This window comes from Mastacembelus armatus, chromosome 22, assembly GCF_900324485.2.
Source record: "Mastacembelus armatus chromosome 22, fMasArm1.2, whole genome shotgun sequence".
Classification (NCBI taxonomy): Eukaryota; Metazoa; Chordata; class Actinopteri; order Synbranchiformes; family Mastacembelidae; genus Mastacembelus; species Mastacembelus armatus.
This window is the reverse complement of record NC_046654.1, coordinates 6,276,249-6,289,822: the sequence shown is the minus strand read 5'-3', so window position 1 is coordinate 6,289,822 and position 13,574 is coordinate 6,276,249. Positions and strand designations below refer to the sequence as shown.

General features: G+C 39.6%; 1 protein-coding gene across 2 annotated transcripts in view; it reads left to right on the top strand.

The window, feature by feature from the left end:
* Nucleotides 1-13,574, top strand: part of crlf1a (cytokine receptor-like factor 1a) — a 37,226-nt gene that overhangs the window by 13,022 nt on the left and 10,630 nt on the right. For both annotated transcript variants that reach the window (XM_033325002.1, XM_033325003.1), the window contains exons 2-3: nucleotides 7,959-8,105; nucleotides 11,473-11,751. In XM_033325002.1, coding sequence (XP_033180893.1) covers nucleotides 8,033-8,105; nucleotides 11,473-11,751 — 352 coding nt within the window. In that variant the 5' untranslated portion in view covers nucleotides 7,959-8,032. The remainder of the gene's footprint in view (nucleotides 1-7,958; nucleotides 8,106-11,472; nucleotides 11,752-13,574) is intronic.

The following is a 13,574-nucleotide window of genomic DNA, read 5'->3' as shown; positions in this document are numbered from 1 at the left end:
CAGCTCCATTTTCCAGGATATTTCACAAAACAAATGTTCAGGAATGAATTGTAACTGTTATTTGCACTTCATACACTTCTAACCACAGGCACGTTAAGCCGGTTTGACAAGTTATGATAGTGAGGAGGTCTGGGTTCTGTTTCAGTTCATGCCAAATAGAAACTTCACTAAATGTGTTTCTGTGGAGCTGTGGATCCTGATCACCTAAGTTAATAACTTTGTGACATCTATATTTCACTTAATTAATGACAACTACTTTATTCTAGTGGGACTTCATTCAAATTCTCACCTGAACTTTCTAAAAGTCTACGTGTTCTTACAGTAACATTATTTTTCAGGCTTCTCACACTACACCCAGCAACATGAAAAACACGAAAGCAAAAATGATTTGCAGATCCGGTATGGGTTGTCTCATATTAAGATACAATCAGTCAGCTGCTTTGCAGGGATACTCTGTATGGTTTAATGGCTGCAGATTGCTGATGGTTCTCATTAAAGACACTAGAACAAATCCACAAATGATGGGAACGATTTTGGTGATCATGCTACAGAGTACATGCAATGTGGAATCATTGGATCAACTATTCAGGCTATATTTCATTTAGTATTTTCATAGTACTCTTTAGATTTGATTCCTTTTCATTTCAAGCTCAAATGACTGGAATATGTGTCTCCGATTTGTATTTCTACATTGTTTTTAAAGATGTTTTTTTAATGTAGGTTACAAGGAATTTCTTTTTTTTATCGTCTTGGAAAATACAATTCACAAAGCTAAATCTAAGCCCTTTCTCTACTTTCCTGGTGCATTAACGGTATAAATGACTCATCTCAAGTTACAGACAATAGACAACTTTCACAGTATTATGATTTAGTTGCTTTTATATACACACATGATTGATGATTGTTGATGATTCATTTTTCTGTGTAAGATACTGTAAGTGTAGGTGTGGTAAGGTGTGCCTATTAATGTTTTAGATATTTGATATAGAGTGGTGCATAAATAGAAAACAATACTGGAAATTCTGTGTGAAGTGTGAAGACAATAGAACCACAGCTGTTTGTTTTTGCATCTGACTTTGCTGACATTGGTGAAATCGTCAGACACTCAATATCAGTAACAATATCAGGGTGTATAATTCTACATTACAAGCACAATAAAAGTATGCAACTATTTTTCAAAGTATCAAAGTAAAAGCACTTAATTTAAAAAAGGTACATTTGAGTGTTATAGTATGATTTTCTTAAATTTTCTGTAGTTTCCTCACTGGTTTGAAGTGGACAGGGCTCAGATGGAACAATGTGGCATTAAGTGCTTCCATGCATCAATCAGGATTTATCAACATATGAATCAAATCATATGAGATTCGTTCTGCACGGTCACTATGAGACAGTAAACTGCATCAAAACATTTCCACTGAAGCAGATTAGCTGTTGTCTTAGAAATGGGTGTGTTTCTGCAAGGCACCGTATTTTCTTCAGTGTCAGCTAAGGTGTGAGGACGTCTGGGTGGTTTATAGTTAGATTATTATCCAGGCTTCTCACACCACACCCACTAACACCAAAAACAGCGAAACAAAAATGATTTGCATATATGGTGCCAGGACCGGTTGTATCGTATCATAACAGCCAGTCAGTTGATTTGAATATATGTTCCATAAAGTGCAATGGATAGATGATTGAATAATGTTAACTGGCCATTTGGGGCCTGTACTTGGGTTGATTTTTATTTTTAAAGCTGATATTAAATGGTGTTTGAAGATGAACACCCGTCTCTTCACATCAGGTCTATTTGTCAATCTAACTTTGTGGTTAACTCCATTTACTGCTATAAGGAAGCAATAAAACAAACTACAAAAGCACAATGACACAGCACAGCATGTGCCAAGTTCTGTTCTGTCAACGTGATCACTCCTGTTTCCCTTTTTTCCACCTTCCCTCAACTCATTCTCTGCTGAATCAAAACTCTCCTCCTTTTCTTTACGTCTTTACATATTTCTTATTCTCAGAATTTCACCCTTTTCCTTCTACTGAATACTAATGTGTGTAAACAATGGCTTATATTATTGTTGGCATCAGACTTTATGTCTCTGCATAAAACAACTTGTGTGTGTTTTACTCCAAAACAAACACCTTGCTTGTTTGTGAGCACACGTTTTGAATTTGGAGCCGATGTGAAAATGCTGCTGGACTCCTGTCAAGGCTGTTTGTGTTTGGTGGAGGAACCACAGAATTTTATTGACCTTTGAGTTAGTGTGAGGAGAGAGGGAACTTGACATCATGCACTGGGAGCAGGATGCCCTCTGCTGTTTGAACATAGAAACTCAAGCAAATGTGAGAGTATACATTTGCAGTTCCGTACTTAAAGGATCAATCTACCAATTTTACATAAGTAGTTTAGCTTTTTTTTTTTTTTTTTACAAAAAATACATTTTATCACCAGGCTTACAGAAGCTTTGTGACTGGGAGGGAAGATCTAATGAAAGCTGCTATTTGGCTGCATTATTGGTTATTTAAGACTGATCATGTTAGCTTAACACATATTAAGGAGTCAAATTTGGACATTGCATCCTCTGCCGAAACAACCAATATGAAATAATACAGAAATAATTATGCATTTTGATACAATGCATATGAGTCATGTTTGACTATGTTGACTACTTATGTACAGGTGAGGTAATGATACAAATGTATTTCGTGAAAAAGTAAAGGAACCAGTAAATATTTAGCAGAGGATATGAAAAACAAGACTTTTGAGAATATCAGAGAAAAACTATCCTAAAAAAAACAAACTCTCTGTATTAGATAGAATGATCATTCAAAATTAAATGTTTTATCAAATGCATCATTAATCACACTGTCAAATTAAAAAAACATAATTTCCTTTTAATAAAAGTTGAACTTCTTTTGACCTCAGTACATTTATACAGATATTCTCACTTACAGTTGGACACTGTAATTTATCCAGCAATTTCCACTGAGAATGACCAAATTTTCAATGAAAATCTGAATGCATGAAAATATGCAGTCAGGATACCAAAATGCAGAGAAACACTATGTATCAGAAGACAGTGAAAAACATCTGTAACTAAGCATCCATTAATCAAGCTGGTACACTTAATCAAGATTTTCCATGTGCATGATTAATTTTGCCGCTGCATGCTCGATCTTTTCTGTCAGCCTACACAATCTGCAGGGTGAGAAAAAGCAGAGTCGGTGCCCACATCATCGCCACGCCAGCTCTAATACACAGTCACTGCCCTTCCAGTTAGTATTCAACCAGTAAAACTAGAAGGCTCTGTAAACAAGCCCATAATCCTGTCTTTCTTAATTTTATAGCAGTATATGCCTTGATGCATGATGCCCATCACCAACAACACATTGGGTCCAGATGGGAGGAGGCAAAAAAGAATGAGAGAGAGAGAAAGAGAGAGAGAGCGATAGAGAAAATGGTTGATGTACATCTGTCATGCATTATTGCGGCGAATGCCAGCGCTGCTATCCTGGCTTTAGAAACTATGTGAGGAGGGGGTTGATGGGTCCTCCTTAAATCACAGTCTGAGTCCTCCTCCTCTCCGCTGCTCCTTTTCAACACACAAACACACACAGGCAATCACAAGTTCTCTCTTTAATACAGATTAAAATAACATCTCTCTTTCTCTAGCATGAGTGCTTTCTTTCTGTCTCCTCCAAACACGCACACTTACACACATGCACTTACACACCACACACTATCCCCTATGAATTCCTCAGGAAGGAGTCAGCCTTCTTCATTCCTCTGGACACAACTTTTCCTTAACAAGGTACTGATGGTCTTGACCTCTTCAAACAAACCCTTCCCTCCAATCAGCGAGGATTTCTGGAGCTCGGGCTCAGCCGAGGCCTGTGGGTATTACAGAGGAAACGTCCTGATTCTCCTTGATTACTCTCTCTCTCTCTCTCTCGTTCTGCGTCTGACTCGCTCTGCCTTTATTCCCCCTCTTTCTGCCCCCGCGCTTTCTCTCCAAATATCTTCGTCTCAGTGGCTGCTGGCTCTCCTGTTGTCGCTAACCTGATCTCGAACTTTGCTTTCCTGTCTTTATCTGTCTACATACTATATTTTCTTTCCCGTCTCATCGGCACTGATTTTCTGATTATTCCCTGGTTTGCTATCCAGAGTTTTTGTTCCTGTTTTCTAAGCAGAAATTCAACAAAATTGTTCAATTAAGAATTTAAAGACACTGACAGGACATACTGCTCATTTTTCACAGTTGTTCAGGGGCAGATGCACAAATACAATTTTTTATTGAAATAATTACACTGAAATTTAACTTAAGTTTCACAAAAGGTTGAAATTGAAAAATACTTTTTCTCTAATCTAATTTTTCGATTCTTTCTAATGAGGCCTTCTGTTTAAATTTGAATTACTCTACAGACGACATATGTGAAAACATGTATTATAAGGTACACATTCCTGTCTTAGTCGTAATACTGATAACATGATATCATTTCGAAAAACGGACTGCACAGAGAATTGCAGGCAAGCTGATCTTAACAACTAAAACTGTTCAAATTTTACCTCAGCAACCAATGATCTAATCAATATCGTTTATCCACATATAAAAATTCAGTAGCAAGAGAAAAGCTGCAGCTCATAGAAATTCTTACAGTTAACGCCACTGAACTGGTCTTTCTTTCCTATGGGATTTTCTAGATTTTCCTGTTGCTCCATTCTCAAAGACAATACCTGCTCTGAATCAAGTTTGTGAAAGAGGTCCCACAATATAGAAATACACAGTATAATTCAAACTCATAACAACAATATTGTTATTGTATGCCTTGTCGGAAGAGCAGAGACATACCTGTAGGCCATGAGTTTAAAACAAGCCACTGAAACAGATTTGTGCTTGTTTAATGTGGTATTTTCTTTCTTCTGAGAAACCAAACACAGCGAGTTCAGACCAATGCAGGCCGCAGTGCAAATCCATTTGCTGAACTAAGCATGGTGCACTGCAGAAAGTGTGTTTTAATTAAGGTGGAATTTTCAGTGTAATACAATAAAACTAAAAGTCAACAGCCATGCTAGTGGCTCCATGAGGCTGCACGGGAGTGACTGAACTAAGGGCTAATGCCATCATGCTCATATGCTCACTGTGACAATGCTAACAGGCTGTTGTTCATTATCTTAGCATGCTAACACTTGCTAATTAGCACCAAAATCACAGTACCTGATAAATGTACATTTTGACCTGATGATGGCGCTAGACTAAAAGTTAATGAACTTAATAGGAATATCAAAGTCTGTAACACATTTCAAATCAATCTGTGGAATACATGTTGAGATATGTTACTCAAAGCCAAAAGCCAAAATTTTGAGCCTTTTGATGGTACTACAAAAAATCCAGAGGATGACCAAAGTCATCAGAATCATCCTCTGGTGAGAATGAATGTCAGTACAAATATTCATGGTAGTCCATCCGATAGTTGTTGAGATATTTCAGTCTGGACCAAGGGGAGTGTGGATCAACTGATCAAAATGGAAAAACACCTTCCTGATATCTTAAAAAAAAAAAAAAAAAAAAAAAAAAAAAATTGCATTTGAGTTGGAGTCGCATCAGCTCTGCACAGAGAGCCAGCCTGTCGGACATGTGCTGTTAGTTTACACCAAGCCTGTGTTCTCATATTGTCAAAGAGATTTAAAGCCTATTGTCCTCACATGCCATTATCACAGAGCAGCCTCCTTCATCTAACTTCACTACTGCTTTAAATGCTCTCTTGATCTTTCTGTCTCTTACGGTATCACTCTTTGTCACCATCTTTACTGCATTTCACTGCCTCTCAACACTTTGTCCCCTGCTCTGTCTGTGGTGTTTTGGATTAAGGACTGTCTGGTTGGAAGATGTGGTATTTAAATGTCCCTGTGTGTGTATGTGTGTGTGTTTGTGATTGCATGGCATGCATGTGTCTGTGCAATTGTTAGTCTTTGTATTCACATGTGAGCAGGGTCGTTTTCTATTTCTGCAAAAAATCTTCGAGAGAAAAGACAGAGTATATGTACGGTAATGTGGGAGATTTATGTGGGTGCACATGAAATGGAAGACAATAGCAGCATAAAACACACAGGCTGAGACAGTGACACAACACTTTCGCTGCCAGGGTGAAGACGTTGACGGCAGCCCATCATAAATCAACTATTCTAACTGTGACACTGTGAATAGGTGTCAGAACAAAATGACCGGAAAGTGACACAACAACCACAACAGTGTCACGAAATTCTTTTCACATTTCCTGGACAGTAATTACGGGGCACGAGCGGGAACTGCTCCTCGAACAAGAGTCCCCTCTGACTGAGGAGAAAGGGGGACATTGTAGGCCGGGACCCAAAGGTCATCATGGCTGTTAGGCTCACAGTCTGCCTGGACTCCTGCTGACTCAATGCTGGTCCAACCACAGGAGGATGATCAGGACTAACTTGTGTATGCCTTGGACCACCATTAGTCAAACATTAGTCAGAGCGCCCATTTAGGTGATGAGCATGAACAGTGTTTCTGTTCTCCAGACACACTCTGGGGCCCAAATGTGGATTTCTCAATCCCACTGTGACCTGATGTGATTGCACTGCCAAACCCTGCTGTGCCTCCCTGCTCTCTGCTTGTCTCAAGTGCCTGTTAGAGCCACTGATGACAGATTTGGTAGATTCCTGCGTCAGAGGACTCCCACAGAGATCCAGACTGGTTTCCACTCACCCGATAAAACCATACCAGAGGGCAATTCTTCCTCTATGGAAAAAAAAAGCTGCTCTTCCTGCTTTCTTCTTCTGAAGAATTTAATCTTAAGCTTTATTGAATGTTCAGTACTGATTTATCTGACATTTCTGAGAAAAGGTGCACGTTTTATATGTAATTACTCCTCAAACAGGAAGTCTTGTCTGATTTCTGTTTTTGATCAGTCAAACAGGAAAAGGTAGTGTCAGTTTAAAAGGTGTATGTTTTTTACCCTAAACACGGTTTATTACATTTAGATAGCATTTTTTCTCATTGCTGTTTGGAGACCAGTGACTTAATTTGGGGACAGTTTGTCATATTTCAGCTTCAATTGGGTTTTAACTCTTTAAAATGTAAAAGTTCACAGAATATTGTTTTGATGAAAAAAAGCACATCATTATTATAATGATAAATATGGGTATTTCTGCCTTCATTTACCTTATGTGGTCTTATGTAAAGATGCATGAATTGTAAATCTTTGGGCAGAGATCAGTAAAGATATGACAAAGGATGTTTGTGAGTAGTTTTTCAATTATGGATCATTTAATTTGTTAAAAAAAAATGAAACTATATAATAAATATGTAATAGATGTGTGAGGAGAAAAGTGAAATCTGGGGTCAGCAGAGGCCCACTGGGTTCTTTGAGTTTTAACATACTAGTGTTGGATGTAAATAGATCTTATGGCTAATCGGATACTGGGGCAAATTCAAATAAAGACACTGGGATGTCTTTATTCTAAGTCAGTGACTCAACATCCTCCTATATTGGAAAAATTGTAAAGCAGACCTGAGGCATGGAAAGTCACAGAAACTGAGTGATTCAGTGAAAGTGAATGGTTCTGCCTCTCCTACCCATCACTGAAGGGGGAGAGGTTGAAAAAAAGGGAAAGGACTGAAAGAGGGGGAAATGACTGGCGACTGTGTGGGAAGAGAGAGAGAGAGGAGGGGCTTAAAAAGTATGAACTTGTGCATGATTTAGCTGCAGGAAGCATTAAGAAGGGAAAAGACTGCAAACAGGACGTGGTTTCCTCACTCTTTTAAGCTTTACTGGGGACCGAGTTGCCTTATGATTTCTCAGATGGTGACTTTTTCCACCGGGTCACACTTTTTCTAGTGCGCTCCTTCCCTCCCGAGACTTGTCTTCTTATCAAAATCCGGAGCATTCAGTTTGAACCCGTGCTGTTTTTCCTCTTCCCACTGTGCGTAATTTCTATCCAGGATCGAAAAAAGGCGACATCACAACAAGACGAGGAACGAGGGATCAAGGCAGATATAAAACGAAGTGGGTGAAAATGAGAGCCGTCTTGGGTTTCTGCTTGATTTTCCTCATGCTGCACACTCCCGGCGTACTGTCCTTGTCCACACGTAAGTTGCACACAGATGTCCATCGATGCTCAAAGTCATGGTCTTGCTGGTGGAGGGATCTGGTTTAAGTAGCTTTTCTCTTCCAGTGGGATCAGATGGATCCATGTGTCACCCAGAGATCTTGTGTAAACAGCTCTGTGTGACACTGTCTTGCTCTGGTATGCATGGCATTAAAGATGAAACTGGTGCAAGAGAGATTTTAAAAATAGTACAGTGCGTTTTGGAAGGTTATTAGTCAATGCAAAGAGCAAAGCAGAAAAACTACAAGCAATGATAAAATATTATAGGGTGAAAACACTTAAAGGCACTTTACTCCATCAAAAAGGATGATGAAAAAGCAAAAGGCTGTATAAACCTACATAAGACTGAGCTGCATTTAAAATATGCTTGCAATGCAGGATAACTTCACTGATTATTTCCTAGTTGGCTTACATAATAAGGGTTCACTTGCTGAGGACACATGGGACCCAGTCTGCATCATTTCTGGAAAGGACAATAAAAAAGGGCAAATGCCACTTTATCCACTTGACAGATCCTTTTATTAATGTGACCTGCTGAAGTATATTGGTTGTGTCCCTGAGAGAGAACTCATCTCCCAGGGGGCTGGATTTCAACAAGTGGGGCCGTAATTCGTTTAACACATGGAGAGCAAGGGGACTTTACAAACCGCAACAAAACAGTGACATCATTTGCTCAGGTTTTGGAGAATGTTAACCGGCAGCTTAATGCACAGTAACATAAATAAATCAAAGTTATGTTCGCTTTCCCCGTTAAGTGGCTGGATTAGTTTTTATGGTGAGCTCACTGGCAAAGAATAGCTCCTCAGAGAGGATCTCCTGTTATTCATCCAGTTTGAAAGGCGCTAATAAAAGAGAGTATAGTTGTAGAGGTTTAAAGGAGAGAATGGGCCTTGATCATAAGCCACACTGCTGTTTATTATAGAGCTTAATTGGTCATTAGTGTTTTATTCACTGTAATAATGGATGGTGCTTTCCCTTCACTCATTGTACTGTGGTTTTACAGATGCCACTGAAATGAAACAGTTTATCTGTGAACTTTCTTACAAACACATTACTTTTTAGTGCGGCTCACAATCCCATAAAGTTTTCATTCAAGTGTGTCCTGTTAGCATATAAAGAGGTACTTAAAGTAGTACATAATATTTAATACCACATACTTCCCTCCAAAATACATAGCCTGAAAAAAAGAAACAGCCTTTTAACCTGAAATTAACTTTTTATGTGCTACATTTCCCATTGCTATTGCCTGTACTTGCCCAAATTTGACTCGACATTAGACAAGATAATCTTTCCTCTCTTCAGATCATCAGTTAAATAAATAAAATGTGGATCTATTTAAAAAAAAAAAAACAAAAAAAAAAAAACATCCGCTGCTGTCTCCTCGATCTCTTTTCAGATGGCGTTGCACGGCTCATTGTCACTAAATGTTGCGTGACTTCTTCCACTTGGCTCGTCCACACTGGCCCCTCAAAATGTTCCACATGTACATCTATTGTACAGCAGACAGAGGAAAGTATTGGCTTTCTTTGAACTGTTGCATGGATGAGTGGAGAATAAATAGTTCTTTAGAAACAGGAGGGGATGTCATGTACCTTTTGAAAACTGACAGCATAAAGAAAAGTGTTTTCAGTTTGCGATAGGCTTAAAATCAGTCACTGGAGACCTCCTATTCTTGCTGAAACAAAAATTAACCTTTTTCTTGCTGTCAGTTCAACATGTTAAAAAACTCCGCTAGCGCAGGGTTGACCTCATCCTCTGCCCTGATCAGAGATGTGTTTCAAACAGCCTCAGCCTCTCCAAACAAATAATATTTTACGAGCCATTTCCTCCAGTGAGTGTTTCGAGTATAGACAATAAACAACAGTAATTATGTCTATCACTGTAAGGTTTAAGTTGTGAAGCAAGGGGTGTTAGAGGGATTCACACCCTGCTCTAGGGCAATGTCCCGTGCTCAGCGCCTGGAATACATAAACACTGCTTGTTATTCAGCTGGATCAGCATGTTATTGGCTAATCACAGCCCCTTTAGTTCACCGTATTCAATGACAAAGGCAACCAGCCTCCGTGCATGTGTTTGTTTGCGTTTGTGTGTGTGCATAAATGTGTCAAAGCTCAAGATGGGGTTATGATATTAATATCGGTGTGGTGTTGCAGTTGAATTAACGTCTTCAAAGGCGGTTCCTCCATAAAAGACTACACAATGTCTGTCAGCATAAGGTGGCTGGCAGCTGAACACATGTGGCCCCGGGCGCAGATTTGTAGTGGCCTGACAAAGTGTTGATGTTCTCACTCACGCAGCCATGTCTTCATAGAAATCATCTTACATACTTGTTTTGGTAGTCCCGTCTACTTTGGTGGGCAAATTTTTTTCTTTAAATCCTGAGATCTGAAGAAAATAAACTTGCCCCTTCATTCTTTGTCTTTCTGCAGCTTTGTTCTCTGCTATTCACTCATCAGTTTTGTTAAGATGCATTTATGCAAAAAGATTTCAATCAAGATGTGCTTTGCAGAAGTGAAACCAAATTACATAAAAAAACATCACAAGACAATTTAACCGCACACATAGTTATTAAAACAGATATCATTAAAATATCAGCAAGAAGTCCTTCATTGAAATGATGATCAGTTTGTTTTGAAATTTGCCACATGTGCGGCTGTTATTTAATACTCAATTTGATATTGTTGTAACTGTAACTGATATATAGTCACAGCATTTATCCATGTGGCAAATTTAATTTGGAGTTTACCAACTGTTTTATAGGATTAAAAACTGAAATCCAGAGAAAAATAAGCAAGCGGCTGTACATAATTACTGCAGGACGAGGAAAGACAAATTTAGACAAGATGTGATGAAAAACAAAGTGGAAAAATGAAAACGATCAACAAATAAAAAGTATAAAAATTAAATCTACAACAGCACATTTAACTGCAGTACAGCATGGAAATCAACCTGCACAAACCTGCTTGAGATGGGTAACCCATCATATTGAACATTTCATGGCCTGTCTGTTTTGAAACTCTTGTTGGTGTATTTAAAGTTGTCTATTGAGATTTCAGTTACCGTAATTTCAGAAATGAGTTGTCTTCACTTCTCCTAGTTTAGGTAAAGCCTACATTTCCCACAGTGCAATGTTTTTACAAGCCCTGTACCTGGTAAATAGTCTATCCAACTCCATTCCTCCAGTCTGTAAAGGCTTTCCAACATTTCTGTTCAAAACCACTCAAGCCTAACGCTAGATAACCCTGGTGACATCACTATGACATCATCTACTTTTCACCAGTCATCATGTGAAGATATTCACGTCACCATTTGTCCTCTTCTAATAGTATCTCTCTGCCTTTTTTCAGATGTAGCAGTAATCTACCCTCAGGACCCTGTCCTACGCATGGGGTCCAACCTGACTGCCAGCTGCTGGATCCACCCTGACCTCGGCATTCATGCCAGCTCTCTGTTCTGGACACTCAACGGTCAACAGCTGCCCAACTCCCTCTACAGAGTGCTCAGCCCGACCAACCTCAGTGTGACACTGGCAGGACTCAACGCCTCAAGGCAAACATCTGGAGACAACCTGGTCTGTCACAACCACAAGGGACATATTTTGGCTGGCTCCTGCCTCTACGTTGGGAGTAAGTTAAAGTTCGTCAGTAGTTGCAGTGCTAAGTATTTTATTTTGGTGTCCAAGATGCCTTTTAAGCAGATTTTTCTGGGGTTGAGGATGTGCAACACACTGCCTGTGTGCTTCACTGTGAGATGCTGAAGTAAAGGCTTCAGCAGAGAGCAGTGACAGGCCAGTGAGTGAAGAGGAAGGAAGAGGATCAGCGAGGAAATAGTGGGCAGATTTTTACACAGTTGTGGATGTATTTTATGTTTAGTGTTCCTGCCCTCAGGCCCAGTGAGGCCTCCAAGAGTGTGTGTCACTGTGTCACGCTTTGACCAGCTGTGCTGTCCATTATTCGCACTATCACTCACAGGGCACGGGTCTGACATTTTAGAATAACCTTATTTTCCCCAGGGGGAATCTTAACCTTCAAGAAATAGTTTAATATTTTGAGAAATATGCTTGCATGCTTTCCTGCTGAAAACTTGATGTGAAGTTTGATCCCACTTTCATGTCTGTACAGTAAATATGTAGCTTGAGTCAGCAGCAAGATAACTTAGCTTAGCATGAAAAATAGAAGACACCCACTTCCTGCAGCCTCCTCATGACTAACCAGTAGTAGGCGGGTACATAAGCCTTCTGTAAAACCACAACCTGTTACTGTCACACTGATTTTGGTTTAGTCTGGAATCTGGGAACCCAGGGACACAACCAAGTCTTAACAAGGAAAGATAGCGCAACGTCAGTTAATCATCCCAACCCATCCATCCATCTATTATCTACTGCTTATCCTTCAGGAAACAGGCTATTACAGCGCTGACAGACAAACATTCACACCTACAGGTAGTTTAGAATCATCAATTACCCTAACTCCTACCTGCACGTCTTTGGACTGTGGGAGGAAGCCAGGGAAACCTGAGAAATAGAGTCAGAGAAAGAGTCAGATCATCATGCAGGTTATAAAGCAGCCAGATTAAAACTTATGTAAACACACTGGAAATGTTGGTAACGCTGTCACATTGTACAGCAAATGCAGCAGGTCAAAGTTAAAGCCAACAGGCAGTTTGGGTAATATTAGTTTAGCTGTGTCTTGTTTTCTCATTTAACTAATGTGGGGCTTTGTTTAAAACATCTATGATTATCTTCTCATGTTTTTCGCTCAATCTTATTTTATTTTTAGCGATGTCAAGTACCCAAGTTGGAAAGAGCTGGTGTTATACTATAACCTTCAAACAGTCCTTTGAAAAAGCAAGAACCACCCAAAATGCCCTCACTTCTTAAAAATGTCCTCACTCTCAAGATCTAAAACTAACAAAGATGGAAGTACACGACCGCAGACAGAACACATACACACACTTTCTGCTGTCTTTGTTGTCCAGTGTCTTCTAGTTCCAGAAAAACACATGACATTTTCAAAGACTGTGCGAGGGGTTGAGATGAAAAATGACTTTTGAGGAGTCACATGAAAATTAACCATGAACTATGCTTGCATTTTCTCAGACACACACACACACACACACACACACACACACACACGGGGAGATGGGGCTCCTAATCCCTGTGTGACTCTGGTGTTGAGCACCCTGTGTTCTGAGAGATGAGGAATGTTGGCAGGGATCCTAAGTCTGACCGAGTCAGAAACACACACACATATACATGTGCACACAGACACACACAGACACAGACACACACACACACACACACACCAATTAAGAAAAAAAAAAACACACCTATTTCTGAGGAACATCACTAGTGTGTGAATTACACGCAGGAGGAAAGGGCTGAAGTAATGACTGGAGGTAACTTCCTACCTTGACTGATGCTTCATCTTTCCCACACCTTCGTTCCATC